The sequence below is a fragment of the Phalacrocorax aristotelis genome, chromosome 5 (assembly GCF_949628215.1).
Source record: "Phalacrocorax aristotelis chromosome 5, bGulAri2.1, whole genome shotgun sequence".
Lineage (NCBI taxonomy): Eukaryota > Metazoa > Chordata > Aves > Suliformes > Phalacrocoracidae > Phalacrocorax > Phalacrocorax aristotelis.
In genome coordinates this window covers 19,161,569-19,186,372 of record NC_134280.1, presented here as the reverse complement: position 1 = coordinate 19,186,372, position 24,804 = coordinate 19,161,569, and the positions used below count along the sequence as shown (strand labels likewise).

Sequence of the window (24,804 nt, the reverse complement as noted above, 5' to 3'; positions counted from 1 at the left end):
TTTTCGTGGGAATTTTTTATATAATTCAAAAAAAACTTTAAATACATTTTCAGGTACTGCTAGTGAGGCACCTTTAAAAATTATTTTCTCCAGAGCCATTAATCATACTAATTCTCGTAATGTCCACTGCTTTCTTAATCTTGACTCAGTCCCACCTATTAGATGGCAAGTCTAGGTATTGAAGTCTAAATTCAGCTCACTTCATGGTTTATGTAATATTCCCTCCAAAAAGGGAAAGCGGAGGCTATCTGCGGGACAAGTGCAACTCATGGTTACCATTTGCAGCAATCTCTGTACTAAACTGGTGCACAAAAGGGAAGTGCCACAACAGTGTACTGCCAGCCTGAGTTGCACTTATTTGGGCCCCATATGAAAACTAATGAGAAATGAGGATATTCTGTTCTCCCTAACGTGTGTCCGGCATCCTGGCTGGTCAGAGTTTGCATACCTGCCCTCCCTGAATCATCAGATTAAAAAATAAAGTGAAAGAATAATGTGCTAAAGATATAGCTAGAAATGCTCTGCTGAAAGGAGGATTTGGCAAGCTGCACTTAGGAAGAGGCTACACTTATTTAAGTAAATAAAAATACAAAAACCAAGCAAAAAACCCTCTCAGATCTAATAAATTACCTGGTATCTATGGGTTTTGGTCCAATATCTTTTGACAAAAGAACAGTACTTTTATGCTAAAACTATCATAATGATATATTGTGCTCTTCCACTGTTCTGACACGGCCCAGAAGTTCAGTAGAGAAGTTATATTGCCAACTATTATTAGAAAGTCATTCTGTAGATATTTAAATTCCATTTTAAAGGGCACCTAGTAGAACTTCCCAATGTGTCACAGTCCTAGTACCACACTGATGGTGAAAACCCAGGAAAATGGTCTTTATGGTTTGTATTATATAAACACACATAAGTGCATATCAGCAGCTCTTACTTGGAGCCAGGCTGCTGGGTTTGTGTGAGGTCAGGGGCGATCTCTGGTGCTGCCGACATGCTGGGTCTCACCTGCCACCCATGGGATGGCTCAGCCCCCCCTTGCCTTGTGCTCCCCGGCTGCCATGAGCAGCTTGCACTTTTGGCACATCATGTGTACACTGGTCAGTGACCCCATGCACCAGACACATCTTGACAAGGCAATTTATGACTCACTGTATCTGACTAACTGCAGCTGACAGCCAGAAACGGGGAACAGCTGGGAAGTGCTGCCCACCTTATGCACCTCCTGGCTGGAGGAGTGTGGCAGCCTTTCTTGCTGTGTCCTTCCACATCCATGTCCTCCGAGCGCTTCTGGCCTCCTAATCAACTGCCAATTTACAACTTCAGGCCCTAATTACCTTGCAGACACATATCAATAAAAAGCCATGATGCAGGTTTATGGGGGCAACAAGTGTTACTGTTCCTTGAGAGCAAAATTTGTCCTCTGCTCATTTTTCCATCCAATTCTAAGGGACTCATCGCTTACAGTATAACCTACTACTCCTACTCTGACCTTACTGCCTCTCCTATCAATTCCACTTTGGGCCCATGGCTGGCTCCCTGAAGCTCTTCTGCTTGTCATTTTTCCCCTTCTGCCTCCCCTCTGAAACACCTCTGCAGCTTGGATGCTTTCAGAGGAAATTGCCTTCCACCACTGTCCTTTTACACCCCAGCACAGGCTGGACTGACCACAGAGACATCTCCAGTCCAAGGCAACTTTCTGTCAAAACGCAGATGCAGACATGGGTGTCACTGATGTTAAAGAAGTAACCTCCAGCAGTGCCCACAGTGTACGTCACTGGGATCTGCTCTCCAGGCACGGTCCTGACCAGGTGCCACGTTGCACCTCAGCTGGCCCCGTGTGAAGGCGGCTCAGGACAGGGACAGGCTAAGCAGAGCTGGAGCAGGATGCAGCTTTGTGGGTGTGCCCTGCAGAACCCACATCACCCACCCTCTGAGGGACCCCACAGCTGCTCAGTGGTGGGAGTCACCCACAGGCACAAGGTGAGTGAAATCTGCTGAGGGATTTCCTTTCTTTGAAGGCAGGGAGGGGGAGAGGTCAATGCAGGGTATTTATTCTGCAGCAATCACTTAAGCACAGGGAGAATCAGCATGGGTCCCCATTGCCTCCCTGCCTGTGTGTGGTGCACACACACTGCTCAGCTGCAACTGAGGCCATGGGGTCTGCATTAGGCTTCTTTGACCCAGTAGCAGGGCAGCATGACCACCCCTGCTCCAAGTAATGCCCTGTCCTTGCCTCTTCTCAGGTTTTTCCAATCCTTCCCTAGCCCTACATTAGATCCTGATTCTCATCTTTGCCTGATTTCTGTGTGCTTTTACTTGCTTTATAGTGCTTCCCCAGCTCTTCATGTCTTGCCCAGGGAAATGATGTATATACTGGGATGCTTCTACTCTTTATGCTCAGCTTCCCATGTAATACCTTAGAAGAGAGCATTCTAGTTGTTCGCTGCTCTGATTCACAACCTGGCTGGTACTGATGCTTCCTTGCTCACACCCAAAGGTAATTCTACCTCCCTTCCATTTCTGGTTTGGGCTGGGGCTTGTCTGGGATTCATCTGTTCTTTATCCCAAATTAATTGTATTCTGCTACTCAGCTCAAGGAACCCAATTTTATGCCTGTTAAGATGAACCTGCAATGCAGTTTATGAGGAAGAAGCAACTTCAGAAAGCATATGTGATCTGGGCAGAAAGTGAGTACATGAGAGGTAGAAGCACTGTATTGCAGAAAAAGAGTGGATTAGGATTATAACAAATATAAAACTTTTAAAAATCCAAGTAGTTTCAACATTACTTTTTAAAACAATGGGTTAATTATTCTAGTGACACTGTGCTACGTGTCCTTGTGCTAAGAGGGCTTTTATTTTTTTCCCTCTGGAGTGAGGAAAGAAAGTGATTAACTAAATCAGTAGTGATGTGCAGTGTGTGAATTCTAGTTTTGATTTTATGAATGTTCTCTATCATCATGTTTCATGTGGACTGCCTCATGCACATTGTACTGTGGGGTTAGACACACTGCCACCATTCCCATAAATAGCCTGCTAGGTTATGAAGGACGCTTAGTGTTTCCTCTGGGAAGAACAAGACTTTTGACTAATGGCATTTTAGGCCAGTTTTCTTTAAACTTCTTAGAGGAGGTAGGGTTTGGAGAGTAGAAAACCTACTAAAGAAAGCCAATAATCAAGGTATTCATGTTTGAAATGCAGACACCTGGTGAGGCTGGAGAATTCACAGAGAAAACTGAAGTTAAAAGGAGCAGGACGGTGGTGTGCTTTTAAAAAAGGAGGCTTGGCTGCAGGGCTGGCAAGGAGCAAGGCAGCTGCCCTGCAGAGGAAAAGCTCCCTGTGATCCAGCGGAAAGCTGAGCTCCAGTGCAAGGACAGCTGCAATGTTGAAGAGTCTGCTCTGCACCCAAAAAACGCTCAAGTGTACTGGGGAATGGGAGGTAAGGAGGCTTATTTTTCTGTATATTTTTGGAGCAAAGTAGGAATCAATTGAAAGAAAATCTTGTGTTTCAGCTATCAGCTGTTTAGCTGTTAGTATGATCTTTTAAGTGTGGAGAGCACCTGCAGACACCTCAAGGTTGGTTTGGTAGGGATGGATGTTTTTAAGCTTGTGGAGGCAGTGGGTATCTCTGGTTGTAAGGATATAGATCGTTTGGGCTGTTTCTGTGAGTAAATGTGCTAGAGACACTAAAGGGAGCACATGTCCTGCTGGTCATGCAGCAAGGGAAGTTTTATTGTACACAGTGCAAAAGGTCAAACACAGCATGGCATTGAATGACAGGTAACAAGGTTTGGTAGGTGTCTTCTCCTGACTATTAAAAGTAACAAATGCCAAGATATTTGGGGGTTTTCCTTACAGTTAGCAACTGATCTGGAATTCAGACCCCACCTTTCACTGCGTGGGAAGTTTCCAAGCGCGTGTTGAATCTACAGCAGCGTCCTTTGTGCAAACAGCGACTCTGTACACAAGAAGATTGCTGTACGGAAAGGAGAGGAATAGAGCATTCAATTTAGGGATCTGACTAACTTCTGAACAGTGAGGAAAGCACCAGACTTGCCAGTTATCTCTTCTGTGTGTTTCCTCAGTTGTGGCTGGGGCCATCTGACGAGTGTTTCCCTTTCACTCCCAGCGCAGCGCAGTCTGTCTGCTGTCAGCAGTTAATGAAGTCACTTGCAAGACGCCATCCCCTGGGGAAAAGCACTGCTATGAATAGACCTGTTACTTGCATCTCTGGTTGCAATGCTCTCAGCGCTTCTTTTGCTGTGCCACCAGCTCTGACGACTGTGCCGTTTTTTGAACAGTGGCCTTTCACTATAGAGCTACTGCTATTTAGGATGCCCAAAAATGATCCTTTTCCTTCTGGCAGAGCTGGAGAGCTCTGAGTGCTTCCGTGCTGTCCCCAGTGACAAATGCTGGTTTTGAGGTACCACAGACTTACCAAAAATGTGCAGAAAGTGAATGAGTAATCTTATTGCAGCAAGTACTTTTAATAATAGTCTGCAGTGAACGTCATCATCAGATACTTCATCAACACATGTCCTACCAGGAGCAAAAAATAAAGCCTTTTTTTCTGAGAACAAAATATTTCCATGTTACTGAAATAGAAAGGGAAACTGTTAATCTGATGAAGTATTAGAGAGCATAATCTATTTGCCCAGCTGAGCTTGCATGTCTAGGTATGACTAAACTTTTGTTTATAATGAGTTGTGTGTTGGTCTAGACAGAGGTGAGCTACAAAAGAAACAAAATCAGCTAAAATAAAGACAGATGAAGAATTATGAATCATGATAACATATTGTCCAAAGTATGTAAGATCATGTAAATAATTATTACAGTTTGTAGGGCATACAGTCCTCGTTAATGCCGGTAAAGTCAAGGACTACTCAATGCAGTAAGTTACTTAAGTGACTGAGTTGTGTGGTTGAGATCTAACATGAAATAATTTTACAGTTGAACACCTTTGTAAGAAACGTTAGCTAACAATACCAAAAAATGGCCAAAAAGAGAAGAACTGAGTAAAGTAGCATTCAATTTGAACATTACCTGTTCTGTCTTTGGGAGGTGTTGGGGACAACTTCCTTTAAAAGTTTGGGTTTGAGTTTTTTCCTTATACACGGAATTTAATTATTTATTTATTTTTAACCAGACTTGATGGTCTTAGCAGGCTCCCCTCACGCACCCCACCCCACCCCCAATCAAGTTGTCAAAATTTTGGTTCTCAGAAAGCTATGGTGAGGTCTTCAGTAAAATGCAAATGTAGACTTTTCTGCATCATGATCTAAATGTCTAATAATTTCTACACGAGCAGAGTTAAAGTTGTTGTCTTGTAGGAACCTTTGTTCATCCTCCTGCTTATATAAAAACAAATCCAAAGCTTTTTACTCATATGGTTCATATTAATTCTGGATGGCTGAATAAGTTCGTGTGATTCATTACCTATGTTAAAATCTTACATCAGCCTTTAATGTGTTCGACCTGACACATGGTGTGTCTTTTAATACTGATAGATCTCATCAACATAGCAATCTGCGTCAGCTTGCTGAAGCATGCCATGAAAGGAAAATGATACAGTAGTCCTGATCTTCTCCTCTGTCAAAGCTTTAATTAAAACATTCACACTATCTGTTAAGAGTGAAGGGGCTTGGGGAAATACATAAGATGCCCGTCCTGTTATTAACAACATTTCATTTTGAAAGTTTAGGAAGATAGGAACATGCCTCTTAAATCAAACTTCTGTGACCTGGTCAGCATCCTAATGGTATCAAAAAATCTCATCCAACTTGCTCTCTGGTATTCTATATGTAAGAAAACACAAATTAATACATCAGGTTTTCCCCATACGTTTGCTCAGCACTTTCTTTCAATAACAACCAAAGTAGCTGAGGTGAGTTCAGCGCACCAGCAGAGCCGGGGCAGTGCTGCTTTTGCAGCAGTTCCCATCCTTTTCATGGGGGTACAGAGGTGAAAGCCTGAGTCCAGGTTTCTCCTTTAGGGTTTGTTTCCCATTGCTGGCACCCAGACAGCCTGAAGGCTGTGACAAGGCAATATTCAGCCACCTGCAGGCTTGTCAGCTGGGAGGTAGATCCTGATCAAAATGAGGTTTCATTTAGTGCTAGCTGTCCTTGAAATGAGCCCTGCCAGACTACCTAGGAACAGCACTTGTATGATAAAGCCTCCTGGCTGTGTCTGCAGAGGTGTCTTATTAAGGTCATATAGAGATTGTTTTTTCCTCCCTTAGCAGAACAGCTTAGTGGGTAGGACTGCAAATGATTCTGTCCCTCCCCAGGGCAGAAAACCCACTTGGAGAGATGATCCTTGTCATCACCAGAAGATGCTTCTTGCCCCCTTCGGTCCCACAGTGCCACGCTAGCAGCGGTTCCTCTCATCCAGTAGCAATGGGTATTAAAACCACAGCCAATACCTCAAATGCTTGTTTAAAATCAGCTTCAGCAACTTTGCTCCCTCTCTGACCTTTTCCTGACTTCCACACCTCCTGTGCTTGGCTGTCCTCCGCCCAGGCTTTCAGGCTTGGATTTGGAAATTCCCTGTTACCGACACAAGAGTGTTATTTTTCTGGCAACGTTTACCTGCTGTCCTTGTAGAATTGAATCAAGGTCTCTGTGATGCCTGTGCTGTTGTTCAGAGTATTAATAGACATTAAAAACAGAAAGAGGTTGACAGATTTCTCCCACAAGAGCTGTACTAAGGAGTTTCTTCAGCCAGGAAGGCTGCCCAGATTGGAGCTTGTGATGCTCTGTCTGACCCTGAGCCTGGACCGGTTCTGGTTGCAAGAGAGGCGCGATTTCCCCCAAGGAACAATATTCCTCAAGCATCACTGTAACAACAGAAGAAGCAGTACTAGGATCGTAAAGAAAACTACGAAGACTGTGAACTTAGAAGAATGTAAGCAAGAAGCCAAGCCTTGAAAGATTTGTTAATATGTAAGTTCAGAAGCACGAGCTAAATCAAATTGCCGTTGCTCAACACGCAAGCACAGCAAATAAACCTAACAGGGGGTTTTTGAAGCCGCAGGGGAAGAAAAGAAAAATACTCTTATAAAAGTGGTAAGGATGAATCAGATGATAACACATGAAAACATAAGTATCATTCAGGATGAAGGAAAAATAGGCTTTATTACTCCATGTAAGCGAACTGATGGTGAAGGAGACCTAGTGAAACTGAGTGGTTTTTTGTCAGTAAGGTGACTACGCAGGTATCGTGAGTAGTTGTGTATCAGCACAGCCTGAGTAAATAACTGCAATGGCTTTGTTTGCTTTGTATACGTTTAAACCCATGAATATTGATCAACTTTCACAAAATGAGACAGAAAATTATAATATAATGAGAACACAATAAATATGTACTTTCCACAAGACATTATTAGCATATTCAGGCCACTGCTGGCACTATTTATTAGATAACTTGCTTGAAATTGTTACCATTATTTTGACTTGTAGGTCATGTCATCCATCCCCTTTTGTTTTCAGGTTAACATGACACAAGCAGAAGAGGGTGTTTGTGTTTTTCCTATGTGCAGAAAAGTTCACACACTACTGAGCAAGAGAGGAACTTCACTAGCTTTGAAGTCCAGAAAGACAGCTGAAAAAATGAACAAACAATATGTTGGATTGACTTTTTTCTGGCCCAAATTTCTTCTGTGTAGCACTAAGCACCTGATGTGCCCAAGTTAGGAAGCAGTTTGCTCTTGACTGTGTCTATAGAAAATGCAGAGTGAGGCACCTCTTGTGTGTTAGTGCAAGCCTCACATTTGCTGTTCCCTGGAGGTTTGCTTATAACCACATTCATGGCTTGGCACGGTCCCCAGGGGCAACCACAGCACTGGTTTTTGACCTGTTTGATTCTTCCTTGGTCTCTCCTGTTGCTCACAGACGTTAAAGAGCACAGCTATCATTCTGTGATGTAAAAGGGCATTCAGATGCCTCTCCCAGATTAGCATGAACTTGTCAACCTCTTTACCCTTACGTATATTTTTCATGCAGTTTAAAAATTTTGTAGTGACCTTATGGTAGTTAGATACTCAAATGTCTCTCCTGATTAGGGGGGGCAGGGACTTGGTCTAATTGAGAAAGTCTCAGCCACCAGATCAGTATCCTACTGTAAATCAAAAGCAAGAATAAAGTTGGAAAGAATCACATCATAACTGACTGAAGTATAATAAATAACTGACAGCTATGACTCAATGTCTGCATTTCTTCCCTAACACAACACTGTATTGTAGACTGGCTTTGAACAGGTTTTTCACATAATTTCAGGTAATGATTAACTCCCAATGACTAAAATATCTCCAGGAGAACTGATGAGACATCTCACACAGTAACTCAAGTTCAAAAGTATATTCAAGCTTTCAGTTTATCTCTTTCATTCGAAAAAACATTTGTTTTTACTGAAGCTATTTTAAAGCTGCCCCATAAATGTAAAGTCAGCAGTGCTATTACAGCATAATTTTAAGCTAAAGATGATTGTATTCCAGGCAGATGCACACACAGTATCTGCATGCAGTTTTATTATTTGTTCCATTTATAAAATAGCAGCCATTTTAGTGCCTGTGGCAATGCAGTAATCTCTGGGATGAAATATAACTTTGTACCAGCTCACATTGTAGGATAAAAGACTGAAGGAGGGAGCACTGAGAAGAACACAAAACAGGGGAAGTCTGCGTGAATAGGTTTGTCCTGAAGGAAAAGCTCCCACTGCAGCATTTCATTCCTGAAGAGGGTGTGTTAAAGCATGCAAGATAATAAAAAGCAGCAGATATCTTAAGAACTGATGTTATGAGAAGGCATTTAACTTTTGAGAAGAAAGTGGGTTTTTCACACAAACTAGATGCAGTCCACTGGAGCAAACGTGATATTAATTTTCTGGAACCAAGATTGCTATAACTGATATCAATATAGTATAACATGATTACATCATGTAGCACACTACAAAATAATACTAGATAACAATATATATCAGTATAATCAGTAAAAGGATTGTAAGCTAGGAAACATGAGAGAAGGTTGGGGGACACTTGTGAGTAACCTCCATGGCTGGTTCTGAAAAGCAGAAAGTGGGGAATATATGGGAGAGAAAGAAGTATCAGATGGGAGCAAAATGGACAGGAAAAATCAGTACTTGCAGGGGTGGGAATGTGATGTGTATGGCCTGGATGTCAGGAATAAAAGGATGTGACCAATGTAATTAAGCAAGCTTGCACATTGGCATAGAAGATGAGCCAAGACGTTTGTGTACAGAAATTGTGTGCAAACAGATACAGGCTACAACCGCAGCACCCAGGCTGACCCCGAACCTCCCAGGGATAGCGAAGTATGGTGGATGGGTAATCCAGGACTGAAATGTACTTAAACCAACGTGTAGCCTGTTAAGAAAACTGGAAATAAAATCAGAGGTAGGGAGGCATTACTCGGTGACAGTTAAGTCACCTACAGAAGCAGAGAGAGGTGGCATGGGTAGAATGGAATTTGTCAAACTGAAGGTCTTCTGAAGGACTGCTAAGGAACTGCTACACCTGTATCTAACACAGATGACTACAAGCATGACAGAGAGGCTTCCAAGCGTTGTCTCATTGCAGGAGATTTTAACTGCTCAGAAATAGAGCATAAGGCAAATGTTACTGATAACGATAGAGCCAGTTATTCCAGGGTGTAATAGCTGGCAGATTTCATCACTAAGCAGTCACTGGACTACCCTGATGCTATTCTAGGTGGTCTTTGTTAGGTAGTGATGACATAGAGCAGCTGGTTGTAGAAAATAACCTAGCTAAAGTTATCCCAACTTGATTAAATTGAAAATAAGTGAAAGAATAAACAAGAAGAGGCCTGTTAGTTTCTCAAAATTTGTCCTTCTGAAGTGTTGTACCTAAAGAAACTAGTTAGCAATGTCATGTGGACGAAGGTTCCAAATCCGAGAATTAGATTTTCTTTAATTTAAGTAATATTTTAAAAAACTGCACTTAGCACTGTAAGTAGAGAGTGGAGGGTGTTAGCACCTTACTGGATGAATAAATCCTTTAAAAAAACAATTAGGAGTAAGCAAAGAGAGTGAAAGTCATAGGGGAAGAAAACCCCACCACACCAGATCATCAATGAAAACCGTATCTTGGGAACTAAGAAGCAGAGGGTGCGATCAGATTTGTCAAGTTTACAGGCTTACCATATATAAACAAAATTTGAATGACTGAAAGTTTCTTCTACCACACAAATAAAAGGGGGTCTGGTATGTGGCAAGGATGGGGCAGAGATTAAAGATTGTGTAGATAGGGTGCTCAAATCAAATGATTTTTGAAGATGGTGATGGAGATGGTATAGATCATGAAGAAAAATAAAATCAGGATGGGAAGAATGTGTAGAAATAAAAGCTAACATTTACAAACCCAAAAAGTAAATCCAGAGTAGAGTAGGCCCATAGAGGAATGATGTCTGTTATCCATTCTAAAATGCTAAAAGAACGAGCAAATTAAATTTCAAGTACAGGAGCAAGTTTGTCTTAAAAGATCTGCCAAAACAAAGGAGAGAGAAGAGCAGAGGAAAAAGTGACCTCACATCTAGAGCTTCATTAATCTGACCTTAGTAATATGGAAATCTTGTATGCATTTTTGTAAGAAAGAATAAATAAGAGTGTGGAGATAAAATGGAGAAAATAGAATGAAAGCAGTAAATATTCAATACAATGTATAAGGGCTGAGGAAATGTATGTGTGATACCACCTGTTCTGGAAAGGGAATTATTAGGCTACCTAAAGGTTGGGTAGAGATTTTCAAGCATCAGTTTCATCCAGTCTCTGAAAGTATTGATACTTTCATTGCTGCTAAAAGTGGCATGGTCAGATGAGAAAAATATCCATACCATTATCTACTCATTGTGGTGGAACTTGAGAGCTGGAAGTGTAGGATAGCATTTGATAGCACAAGTGCCAGATTACACACAAACTGAGGTGGAAATAATTTCTGTTATAAATTGTGGCTTATCAGTTGAGCAAGAGAAAGACCATAATGTCTTAGTCATAGAAGAATGCTGAGAGAGCTGGGACGGAGCCTTGGGAAAGGCAAAAATGGTCCTCCTTAGATATGATGCAGAAGACTTAAGGGGGGACATGTAAGTACGGATGCTGTTGTAGGAAGCACTGGGCAAAGCTCTTCTGGAGGACTATGAACAGTCTCACCCGTAATTAGGAAAGAGTATTGAAAGAAATGCAAAGAAATAGTACTGGACAAAACAAAGAATGAGGGATATACCATTGCTGTCTATAAATACATCAAGGGGAGGAGAAAGAAGGGCAGGGCAAATACTAGGAAAGGAAATAAGTTATTTAAGGTACCAGACAATGTTGTCATTAAAACAAATAGATATAAATTGAAGGTTGGTCCATCCAGGCTGGAGCTGAGGCCATGAGAAGAGTGAAGTCTCTGAAACAGTCTTCTAGTAAGAGTGACAGGAACAAACCACTGTAGGTGAGGGTATCTCAGCAGAATGGAACTTGCTTCCTTGCAAATTGGATAATACAGACTTCACTTAGTTCTTGCATATACCATAAAGGTGAGTAGAGCCACTTTCTATTTGCCTCTCTGCCAGAGAGTTAAATAGTCTGAGTAGTCTTACGGTGGATTTTTCATAAGTTTATTAACACAGTTGTGTAAGGTGGAAGGACGTATCTTCAGTATCTATGAGATCCTTTGTGGTGTTGTGCCCTCTGCTTTGTGCTGTTGTGGCAATAGTATTTTTTGAAATTTCTGTAAATTTATTGGTTCAGATAGAAAGCATGACTCCATGGCCTCCTGTGACATATTGATGTACTACAAAATGTCAAGAATTAAATAAAAAAAATAAAAGGTTTAAAATTATGGTAATTGTCTGTGCTAAGTGTCCAACCAAAGCACAGCAATGTGGTTGCAAATGTATGAGATAAGAAGCATAAGGTATCCGTGGATCAAATATTATTGACATTATTTACATGATCAATCATTTTGAACTCCTGGAAAACATTGTTAGGGAAAACCTGCCCTGTCTTATCCTTTTTGTGTTACTCAGCCAAAATACTTGTAATTTATTTAGTTAATTTTATTTTTATTTACAGATGGTTCTATTTACACGTCCTTAGTCTTGCAAGGTTTTAGTTAGATATATATGGGCAGTTCTTACCAGTTCTTTAAGAAGAATTGTAGAAGCATTTTAATCATTCTATATAAGGTTGTTTTTCCAGTGTTTCTGTTTACATGTGAATGGACCCCATTGGTTTAAATTTCCTTCCTATTTCCATAAGAAACACACACAACACAATAAGGCAAGATTTTCAAAATACAGTAATAATTCATACAGACAAAGATATTGGAAACAATTTCTGACATTTCAGAATCATGTAACTCCGCTTTTAACAAAGAGTCTAGAAGTAATGCTCTGTTTACTGTGACTGATGAGACCAGAATTTGAAAAAAGCATGCTAAAAAAAACCTGTAATGTAACATAAATAACCAAATTGTTTAACAAAGATATGAATATCTCCAAAGGTTCTTATATATGTAGCAAAGCAAATATTGCTAAAAGGTAATAGGGCTGTTAGTATCTGAACACCATTTTTTTCCAACTAAGTTTTAAAGTAATCATTTCTCTACTCCAGAGCAGGAGAGTAGCCATAAGATGGCAGCACTCTGCACAAAAGACTCCCGAAACCCTAAATCCTCTTTTCCCACAAAGAGCCTGCACCAACCGGTGGGAGTGAGTGGCCTGAACGCTGCGTGTCTGTAAATAGAAACCATACTGGCCAAGTTCAGAATAGCTCCTGGAAAGCTTCAGAAACATAGCTGGTTTCAGGCACTGCCTGAGCCCATTTTCCTCGTTTTTCAGCAGCTGTTTGGTTGCTGAGCTGAACATGCTTATCTGTTTTGGTTGTTCTAGATCAGCTGCATTCAAACCCTGTATTTCAGCAATGCACTGGACTTCTGTAGGTCTAAGCACAGCAAGGTCAACTATGAGATAAATTTATTTTTTGCATGTAAGACCAGAGACTTTTTACAAGTGATTTAATTCCTATCCAGTAGTTTAGAATTTACATCTGGATAAATCTTTTTCAAAAGCAAGTCCTTCCTCTGTGTTGCCACCTGCTGCAGGGCTGTGCTAAAGCTTTGTGTTTCTCTTGGTGCTCCTGCAACCTGCCTGTCTCAGGACTCACTTTGGCCCTTTTGTAAAGAGGACAGCAGGTCCAGTTTGTATTTAGCATTAATCTGAAGGGAGTGAGTTACAGAAAGCTCTTAATCTAAAGTGCAGGAGGTCTGAGGTATTATGGAGTCAGTGCTCAGCACAGTTCCCACCATCAGCATGTTCAGCCTTGCACCAGCACTGAATGGAGGTGCTTGCTCTGCTGCCCCAGTGCCAGGCTTTTATAGCATAGGGAGGCGTACCATGCAACTGCAAAAAGCAAACAGAAACTGAGGCCAGATTCGACAGGCTGTGTGGAAATCCCTGGCGTGTTTTGAGTGCCGTGGGCTGGCTGGCTGGCAGTCGTGCTTGAATGCTACCTGATTTTCCCACCGGTTCCACCTGAGCCCTTCTGTAGTTTGGAGTTTTGATTATTTCGCTTTGAGTGTGAGAGTGTATCTAAACCTGAAAAGCAAACAAATCTTTCAAGGTGCTCACCCATGCGAAGGAAACTGAGGACAAATGTTTGCTCATGCCTTTGGCTGGAACCAGCTGTGGGCAAGGTAAATACAAGTTGAAAATACCCTTCATTGCCTGTCCGCTGTTCATTGCACTGTGGGTGAACAAGTCCTCCTTCTTCCTCCTCTTCCTCTCTGTTTGTTCAGAGGTAGGTTGTTGACTTCACTCTCTGCCCTCGTCTAACAGCAGTGCGCTGCTCCGGAAATGAGAGGAGACCAGAGCATGAATCATGGCCTGAGTCATGAATCCCCAACACCCCGCTTTGCCTAGAGCTGGAGGGAAAAATTCCTTTCCTCTGTGTGGCTCCTTGGCTCCCACAACCTGTTGGAAGGAGCTACAGATGCCCCTCATCATCTTCTAAAGCCACTCTCCATCGTGTGTAGCCATGCTTGCAAACAACGCCTGGAGAGGAGAGTGAGAGGCCTTTGCCTTTGCACACACATGTACACATCTCAGGTGGGCTCTGTGGCTTACCCTACACAACAGTGTTTTGGTCCTAGGCTCCTAATGGGTTATGATGTTAGTACACCCAAAAACATGGGAGCTGGAGTGAAGCAGCTCTGTCAGTGTACATTCAGATCTTTGCTTATCACAGGGTCCGTGTCATTCATACAGGACCTGAATGCTTACAGCAGTTCCTTTGGATTGATGCCGTTTTCTGTTGGAGCGATACCTATCTCACCATGCTGATTAACAAAGAAAGAGGTAGAAAAAAGTATCAACTGTCATTTAAAATTTATAAATCCAGATACATGTATTTATTTTACACGGTGTTTTGATAGGTGATACTATTGTTTTATATCTAGAAAAAATTTTAAGTAAAATAAAAGGAAAATCACAGGATCACAGAATGGTAGGGGTTGGAAGGGACCTCTGGAGATCATCTCGTCCAACCCCCCTGCTTGAGCAGGCACACCCAGAGCAGGGGGCACAGGACAGTATCCTTTGCAGGTTTGAGTATTTCCAGGGAAGGAGACTCCACAACCTCCCTGGGCAGCCTGTGCCACTGCTCTGGCACCCTCACAGGAAAGAAGTTTTTTCTCATATTGAGGTGGAACTTCCTGTGTTCCAAGTTGTGCCCGTTGCCCCTTGTCCTGTCATTGGGTACCACTGAAAAGAGTCCATTCCCATCCCCTTGACACTTGCCCTTCAGATATTCACGGTTATAGATGAAATTCCCCTATAGTCTTCTCTTCTCCAGGCTGAACAAACCCAGGTCTCTCAGCCTTTCCTGATAAGAGAGATGCTCCAGTCCCCTGATCATCTTGGTAGCTCTCTGCTGAACTGTCTCCAATAGTTCCCATCTGTCTTGAACTGGGGAGCCCAAAACTGGACGCAGTACTCCAAACGTGGTCTCACTAGGGCACAGTAGAGGGGGAGGATAATGTCTCTCGATCTGCTGGCCACGCTCCCTTTAATGCACCCCAGGATGCCGTTGGCCTTCTTGGCCACAAGGGCACAGTGCTGGCTCAGGGTCACCTTGCTGTCCTCTAGCACTCCCAGGTCCTTCTCAACAGAGCCGCTTTCCAGGAGGTCAGCCCCCAGCCTGTACTGGTGCAAGGGGTTGTTCCTCCCCAGGTGCAGGACCTTGCACTTGCTCTTGTTGAATTTCATGCCGTTCCCTTTGGCCCAGCTCTCGCTGAATGGCAGCACAGCCTTCTAATGTATCAGTCGCTCCTCCCAGTTTTGTATCATCAGCAAACTTGCTGGGGGTACGCTCTGCCCCTTCATCCAGGTCACTGATGATTATGTTGAAGGGAAGAATTACTGATTAGTCACATTCACCATCACTGTGAACTTCCCTATTAAATACAACTGTTTGTTAGGGATTGTTGCTTCCCCTTTAAATGCTTTTGCCAGCTGTCCCTGAATTATTGCCAGCACCTATGCTGCAGCAAAGGTAAAGGCAGGACAGTCCTTCCAGCATCATTGCAGCATTTGTGTGTGGTTTCTGTCTGTGCTGGATTGTCCCATTTGCAGGACATTCCCACCACTATGTGGCTACACAAATCACCTCTAGTTCCTTAGAGGTGTTTCTAAGTTTCAAGCTTAGAAGCATTTTTTTCCAACTCCATTGCTTAGCTAATTGACAGGCTTCCTCTGAAACATCTGTCATTGCCGTTCTCTGGAACTGGGTCTGTCAGGCTGCTGCGGGATATATTTCTGGGTAGACTTTTTCTGAAGAAAATGCCTTCCATTTCTGCTGGCCCAAGATTCTGGAAGCACTTGACTGTGCAGCTACAGAACATATATCTTCTTTGGGAGAAAAGTATTTTAACCACTCACTGTGTAGACTTTTGCATATTCTTCAGCTGCTATCTTTTGGTTTAAAAAGTTTGACCAAAACTTTTCAAGTCTACTTTGATTCATCATTAGAGATCATCAGGAGCTTTCTAGACAAATTTCATTTGGAAGCTATCCAGGGAGAGAATAAAGTCACCAGATGTTTGAAATGCAAAGCAACCTGCCTCTGACCGAAGGAGTGTAGTCCTTTGCTTCTTACAATGGACTGAGGAGGTGAATGTCACTGTATAGGATGGAGAGAAGGGAGATCCCACGTCACTGCTTCCAGTCCCACAAGACTGGGGAAGAAGAGAGAAATGTTTTCTGAAGTGCAGGAGACGCTTCCCCCCACCTTTGTAAATATTCTGAGAACCGTCTCAGCCTATTGGACATTCAGACTTCAAATTGCTCCATATTTTTCCAGGCTTTCAGGGTGACAGTGTGTCTGAGAAGAGCATTGGGAATTAAGACCTGAGCTGTGTGTGGGGCTGAGAGATTGCTTACAAGAATTTATCCTCCATATGGATAGCTCTCCAGCTTCTAATTAAAAGAGGTTTTGCTTGCTGTGATGAGCTTGGGTCATACTGATCTCTTAGTTTGACTGATAAGCTTTTATTGGAGCTAGCGTGCTAGCATGCCTCCTCTTCCAGGTTTTGTCTAGCTCAAAAGGAATTACTTGTTGTTTTCTCTTGGGCTAGTCTCCCTGTATGTGTAATTCTGCTACATCAGTTCATTTGTAGGAGAGGCTGGTATTTTTTCTAAAATGAACTAATTTTTAGATTCGAACGAGCCAGTGGTGAGGCGTGCTTCTGAAGGCAAACACTTCCCATTCTGGAACCTTTACAGACCCATCAGCAGGCTGACTTATGGATTTAGCTTAGTGTGCTAGAGAAAAAAAGCCTACTGTTATTAATGAAATGCAACTTGAGTCTAATGTTTTTTAGTTTATTTCTTATTCCCTGTCCCCAACATTACCTTCTTTCTTTCTGTACCTCAATATTCAATGTTTGTTACTTGCCAGTGAATTTGTTAAAAGTTGATTGCATGAACAGAATATCTTTCTGTGCTGTCTTCATGTATTTTAAGTGCCAGAAATGTGGGGAAATGCACTGAAGATTTTATCCTGTACAAATTTTATTATCTGTTAAAGAACTACAGACTTGCATGGTTAAGCGTTGCCCATACTGAAAGATAAACAGCTGTTTTCTGTTCTGATGTGTCATTCTAAAACCTTAACCCTGATTTAATCAAGATCAGAATTTGGTCCAAAATGCATATGTGTTGGCTGATAAAAACAAGAATAATTGCATTCTGTCTGTACTATAAACTGCCTTTTTGTTATATCTCATTGAACTGATGCCTCTAATTTGTGTGAACAGAACAAGACTGTCCTAGCAGCCTTATAGAGAAAGGAAACCTCGTTGTCAAACCAAGCAATGCCAGGACCCCAAAGGCTTTTTACACATCCTCCCTACACCAGCGTGGCTACTCCAGATTGCGATTCTGCTTTTCTAGCATGTGTGATAGATAAGCCAATAATGCATTAAATTAGTAGAGGAATTTCCTGGTCAGCTTAGCTTTAGATATTACAAGACATCTGTGTAACAAACAAGAATCATCTGTTAGCTTCCTGCTTAGGTTTTCTTGCCTCATCCGAGATCTTGGTATATGACCTTGGTACATACTGTCTCCCTGCCTAGACCTCTCTTAACCTCCTGTGCCCCTGCCAGTGGGTTTTTTATTCCCACTCTGTCCAGGGAATGGGAATAAAATTGTAAGCTTCTTATTAGTTGAGTTTTTAAAAAATCAAAACTGACCTTGATTTTTCTCTCTTTTTTTTTCCTGTGTGTTTTTGTTGTTGTTTGTTCTGCTACTTTCTTTTCCTTCTCTGCTCTCTCCAGACAATCTGGGGAGGTCTGTTCTCAATAATTTGCAGAAACGTTGTTATTTTATTCAGGCAAGACTTATTCAGATAGTCTTTGGCAGCCATCCCACTCAGAGGCAGGCACTTAGCCTCCAGTCATGCTGTCCTTGCCAATACCTATATAAAATAATACCGCACAAGCAAATGGGGAACTGATAGTATCAAACAGAATTTGTAAGTTTTATGTAGGTTGTACTATTCATTTTATCTACAGTAAAAAGTTTGATATCTTGAATCTGAGAATAAGCATTTGCTAAGTGCCAGCTGTTCAGCTGGCTGGTCCTTAATCCGGGACACTGCTGGTGTGTGGTACCTTTTAGTGGCTGAAGGACTACCACCAAGTCCTTTGAGTACCCACTTTGAAGTGCTGTTACATTACCAGGGGCTAGTAAGAGCTACAAAGTGTCCTTTGTAGCACCGGGTTTTGGAGCTCCAAAAGACTGTAGACATAGCAACAGTATTGACGGACACATACACAAAGGTAAATTTAAAACAAGGAAATAAGATGTGTTGGATGGCACTTACAGGAGGATGTTTTTCTTAGCATGAGCAAACGTTTTCAGTTGACTCCACTTCGTTTTGAACTTATGTAGTTACGGGCAGTGTCCTCATAGAGTTGCGTCTTCACCGGCTGAGGGGGACATAATCTAATCGATGCTTTTTTTATTCCACAGGAAATTGCTGTAGCTGAACAAGTGCCTTACAAAGGACACCCCAAGATATAGAAAGCAGTTGAAGGAGACTTAGAAATGTTGTTATAAATAGAAATTTTAAGATACAGTTCCACAACAGCCTAAGCTGGGCTAAATTCGGTCTAATATTCCCACCTTTCTTGCCAGTTCTGCCTGTCTTTCCTGCTCCCTCCCTTGACCAGGTACTCACTCGGGACTGGGCAGCCACATGATTCAAGGGATCCACCCAGGTGAAAAGTAGCCCCCCACCTTCCCTACGGAAGGTGACTGGATTTTAATTGGATCAGTTTGAATCAGCTCACTGATTGTTTAGACATGAGTACTGGTAGGAGCAAAGGGGTGGGAACACAAGGGCAGGGCAAAGGTAGGCTTGACGTAATCCAGCTTGAGCTGCCATGAAACTACCCACAGACTCTGTAAATACTAGTAAAATCAGATGTGCCTGGGAATATTTCCAGGCACTAGAATGAGATCGTATATGCTATTAAACTGTTAAAATGCTCCCTGGCATGAATTTGACCTCTTCCAATTAACACTCTCTGCAAACAATTTCTGGGTACAATTTGGTTGCTAGAATGGTCCCAATAGGCAATTTGCAAGCATAACCTCAGGTCTTTCTGTGCCATTTGGCCTCAATGCCCAGGAATGTTTCCAGGCATGTTAAGTCTAACTAGTATAGACCCATCCCTACCATCACATCCTGCCTCAAAATTGCAGCTGCCAACAGTTTGAAAATGGAGGTCTGATCCTGCCAGTTCTCATGGTGAGAGCAACCTAGTCCTTACAAGCTAACTTTGGTAGGATTTCTGACTGTAGAAAATAAGGATATGTGTTTTCAGACCAGCAACACAACTGATGAAATTATAATTTTATGCTGCAGTGTGTAGAGTCAGTTGCAAACCCTTGTAATAAGAGAGGGCTTGTCCTGAACAAATTATTTTCAAAACAAAAAATAGCAGAGCATAAAAGACGGGAAGAGATGACATCTACAAACAAGAATTCTATTTCATTTAATAAGGTTGTAAGAAATGCATATTTTACCTTCATTCGGGGGGGGGGGGGGGAGATATCAGTAACTTGTTATATTGTTGTATCTGTGCTGTGGAAAATTTGGCCACTTATTACACAGAGTTGAAGCTGACGTGATTTTTTTCCAAGTCAGTTGCAGAACTGAGAATGCAATTATTCCTCCTTCTACATATAAAAAAAAAAATCCACAGCTGCAGCATTTCCCTTTCAGTTTGCAATGTCAATAAAATAAATATACTCTGTATCTTGAATTAATGAAGCCAGGTCCTCAATTCTCATAAGTGATTGCTTTTTGTTTTTTTCACAGTTGACTTTACAAGTTTCCCTCCACATCAGGAAATCTGAAAAAATGGGATTTTTACATCTCTCCAGGTATATTCACTTGGCAATCCTATGACCTGTCTGCCTAACGCACTCCCTCAGGGAATGATTAAAGGCGTTATTTTAGAGGACCCTTTTAAGAGTTGCTGTACACACAAAAACCCTCTCTCTTGGCTGGGTTGCTCTAGGACCCAGAGCAACTGGGATTGACAGAAATCTTCACCTGAATGAATTTTCCCCTTATACCTTATAAGGAGTCCAGGAAAACAAGGAAGTGATAACCAAGTTCACTTTACTTTATGCACAGCTTGTCCTCTTTACCTGCCCAGGTAGCCCTTGTTTTCACTTTTATTCATGGTCTGTCCCAGTAGGGTTGAAGTTTCCTCGCAATCCGGTGTAGGTGACATCTGAAAACATACCCTCCAGGAATGTATGATTTTTACGACGTTCTACCTTTACGCGGACGATAATTAACACGCTAATATTTTTTTGTCACGCAGCCAGCACTGAAAACGAATGGGGATTGAATTGCTTTGCCTCTGTTTCCTATTTCTGCAGAGAATTAACTGTGTGCAAGGTAAGACTCGGGTAGGGAGATCCATTTCAAAACCATTTTTGCATTGCTTCTTGCTTGAAGTTGATACAAAATAGCTTTCTGTCCTCTGTATTTATTAATTCCTTTCTGTTTAATGACTTTTTGGGTTTTTTTGACAGACTGCTGCAGGGCTACCCTGCAAATTCATCTAAGATTTATGTGGTCATTATAACATGTATGAAAGAGATGGGCATTGGAGCAATTTTGGTTATACTAATCACTGTTCGATCCGCTGAGAAACTTAATATTATACGTGTGACTGAGTGTTTCACTGGTACTTGCACAATAAATTATAATCATATCAAGTATCTACAGACCTGAGGGAAGCAATTTTAAACGTACAGAGTGAACACAAATCTGTTCTTTTAATATCCCTGGTTATGTTGGAAATGTCTTACCCGCACCACACCAGAAACACACGTAACACTTTATTAGGTACATTGGAGAAAACAAGTAGCATGTTCTCAGTGAATACCATCCATTAAGCATGCAAAAGTAAGCACGTTAATTGCCAGCAATTGTGGTGTTTTAATTTTTATTAAAGAGTTAATCTTCTACCAATAGAAATACTTTTATAAAGGAATTTTATCAGTAATACTAAATATGGCTAAATGTGTGCATTTTTCACCTCCCACGTTCTCTAAATGACAAGATTCTTCATAAATCCAATGCTTAAACATATTATTAATACTCTTTTATCTTCCTGGATTTAAATTTAGGGACCTGTTCTCAGGAAAGAGCAGTGACTTGTGAAGATTGTTTACTTTCCGGACCACACTGCGCTTGGTGTTTTCAAGAGGTAGAGTAAATGATTAAAAAAAATAAAATTTCAAAGTAATACTTGAATTTTTTTTGTAGTTTGTAGAAGCTCTGAGTGATGAAGTATGGACTTAATTGGGTCAGCCCGTGGTTTTGTAATGCATGCAGCACTTAGTGAAGCCTTCCTGGGGATTAAAAGTGGAATTCAATCTAGACTTTATGGTCTATTATTTATTGTTGTTGGTGGGGTTTTTTTTGTTTTGTTTTGTTTTGTTTTTAAAAAAACAACATTCCTCATCTAAGGCAGAAATAAAAGTGCTGTTAGAGGGCCTCTGAACATCAGCCTCAGGGCTAACTCACCCAAGATGCTGGCGATGAAGCACCAGACCTCAAGTCAGAGACCAGACTGCATTTTATATATTACATGCCAAGCCAGACAGTGTAAAGAGAAGGCGTTCTAGTCGGTTTGCATATACAAATTATTAAGCGGGTTGATTTTAAGCGTGATGATAGTGCCAGTTTTATAATCAGTATGATATAGGTGTGTTTTGGCTAAAACGTTGCTGTTGCAGACTTTCTGTGTAACCCTGGGCAAGTCTCTTAGCACCTCTGCATTTAAAACTTTAATCTGTAAGTGGTGCTAAATAATATCTCCCTACCTCATAGTAAATGTTAATGGTCTTAGTTCATTAATGTTACAAGATAGTCAGCTATCATCATTAAAAACTTGCCAGAAAAAATGGATAAATAAATTCTTTTTCATGATAGTTTCTGATTTACACATCAGCTGTTAAAGTTATTTCTTGCTTTTTGAAGAGCAAAATGATACCTAGGATGGGACTAACATACTGCTTTATGAAGTAGCTGACAAAGACCAAACAGCACTTTTTTAAAAGATAAGTTTGCTAAAAATAATATAGCAGTTTGCAAAGAATGTTGCCATGGGAAAAAATGCCACCCACATTAGTGTGTTTGCAGTGCTTTTTATGTTTGTCCTTAACAACCAAAACAAGATTTTCTTGAAATGAAACTTGATCACATAATTTTGACTACTGCCACGTATTTTCAGAAAAAAAAAAAGTTAAACACAGTTTATTGATTAAACAAACAAAACCCAAAAAACAAACAACTGTGGAACTATTGAAAACTTCAGAGTAGTAAACATGACTGTTTTTCTTTGTTCATAGGCTCATTTGCTAGAGAACAACACATCAAGAGTGCAAAAGACATAGGAGCTTTAGCATCAGAGTAAACACAAGTGCCTCCAAAGAAACCACTGTTTTCTGTAGGATAAAAGCACACCTTGTAATCGTATTTGAAATATGAGTTTGCCTTTTCACACATGTTTTGAAAAGCCAGCAACTCAAAGTGTGTAACTAAAGGAGATTATATGCATCTCCCTGTGAAAGTTTTATAATGGTACATGATTTTTATGCGTGCTGTATTCAAGAAGCAGTTGGTGAGAGTTTTGCCTGAGCAGACACATCAGATTCAGTCTGAAGAATAATAACCCACTGTTCCCATTGGGTGTCTCAACATTGCTTCCACCAGAATATACAAGATCCCTGACAATTTTCAGGCATGAAGGGTGACATTTTGGTGGAAAGAAGGCTCACAGTTCTGTTTTTAATATGTTTAAAGTAAATTTTATTTGCTTTGGATGGAAAGTTTTTCAGTGACTGAATTCAGAGAATATTTGTGGTTTAATGGCTGAACCCCAGGTTGCTTACCCAAATCCAGCAGGAAAGAACAGCCCATGGTATGGGCCCATGACCATCAGCCAGGGATTGAATGTTTCAGTGCTGGTTCTGCCAGACATTGCCCAGGTTTTGGTCAAAAGGTCTTGCAGGCCAAAGCAATTTCCAGATCAGGAAGCAACTGGCTGATTTTGAGGATCTAAACTGTAGGCATAGCTCTAGGAAATGGTAATAAGGCATAGAAGCCTCTTTGTAAAACTAACCATTAACTTCACTGCTATGCAGGGATAGTACCTACCCCGCAGCGGTGCTGTGCAAAGAAATGTATATCAAGTGCTTTGAAATAAGTGACAAAAATAAACTGCAAGCTCTCCAACTGACATCGATAGGCTTGTGATTTCCTCCAGACAGCAGAAAGTCAAGCAGGATGCTGGGCCAAATGTAACCAAATAGAGGTGGGCATTCGTGAGCCCTGCCTGTGCTGGGGAGCGAGGGAGGGAGGCTGTGGTGCATGTCGGGCACCAAGCAGAGTAACAGGGACTTGCTACCTGCTTCAGTGAACTTGTTAAATGAGTGTTGAGGAGAAAGAGTAGGTCAGAAAAAAAGCAGTGAACACTGGATACCCCACTGTCAGTTTATCCCCAAATTTGTAGGAGATTATCATCTGCGAGACCTCTTCTGTTGTTACATGATGTTCCATCAGCAGTTCAAAACTGTTTAGGAAAGACTGAATAATTTGCAGCATAATCCTTTAATAGAAAAACCAGGGGCTCACAGGGGCTTTGTGTTATCGCTCCCAGTACTGTGAGAAGCCAAATGCAGTGTGTGGCACAATTCCCATTCCGCAACAATAGAGGAGTTTCTCCCAGGATACCAAATTGGTGTAAGTTACATTAATTATACAACTGTGTGACGTGATCCATGAAGGGCAAATTTAGATTTCTGTGCCACCTAGATTTCTTTCTGCGTTAGTTTGCTCTAACTTGCACCTTTGTTCCTCTTCCCTGCATTGGGTTGACCTTTCATCAGCCAGGTGCTGGTGGCTGGTCAGTAAATACATTTAACTCATCCATTCCTTCTCCTGTTTGCTTTAGAATTACACAGACTTGGCTGGAATTCATGGGAGGTGTGATACCCCAGAAAACCTTTTGTCAAAAGGATGTCAGTTGAATTTGATTGAATATCCCGTTTCAGAAGTAGAAATTCACAGAAACGAGCCCCTAACTGTAGCAACCCAGAAGAACAATTCTGATGTCACACAGATTTCTCCTCAAAAATTAACTCTCAGGCTGCGACCAGGTAAGTTCATAGATGTGGAATGTTTTTTTTCAGCCAATGTGATAGACTGAAGCTTCTCAGACTGAATGGTCTAAAAAAAAAATATCTTGATAGAATAAAGATAAAAGCCTGTGTTGAGTCCAAAATTATCCGTTGACTCATCAGATGGGAAGCTAGGTTTGACTGACTTCAAAATACTTTCAGAAGTGGAGGGTACATCATAAAAGTAATGAGATATATATATTTTTTTTAGTTCTTCTATTGTCTTGCCAGTGAGGTGGCAGTGAGAGAGTGGAAACCCCCCCACCTCTCCAGCCCTGCTCCTGTGCCTCTCCCTCACAGGTCTGGCAAACAGCATATCTCAGAGGCAGCATAAAATCTTGCTTTGAGGATTTACAAGGTACCAGTGACATTTATGGAAACATTCCAGACCTACTTCGGGGTCCTTGAGATGTGTATTTTTCCTGGAGAAGATTTGGAATAAAGAAACATAAGAGATACCCAGTTAGGTCATATCACAGTGTTGGAACTGAGAACAAAACCTCTGTGTA

At 41.4% G+C, this 24,804-nt stretch overlaps 1 protein-coding gene across 4 annotated transcripts in view; it reads left to right on the top strand.

Annotated features, from left to right (window-relative positions):
* Nucleotides 1-11,479: 11,479 nt before the first annotated feature.
* Nucleotides 11,480-24,804, top strand: part of ITGB6 (integrin subunit beta 6) — a 44,241-nt gene continuing 30,916 nt past the window's right edge. For 2 of the 4 annotated variants that reach the window (XM_075093284.1, XM_075093281.1), the window contains exons 1-4: nt 20,185-20,253; nt 20,425-20,501; nt 21,239-21,318; nt 24,070-24,274. In XM_075093284.1, the coding sequence (XP_074949385.1) occupies nt 20,441-20,501; nt 21,239-21,318; nt 24,070-24,274 (346 nt within the window). In that variant the 5' untranslated portion in view covers nt 20,185-20,253; nt 20,425-20,440. The other 2 variants (XM_075093282.1, XM_075093283.1) reach the window with 2 other exon arrangements.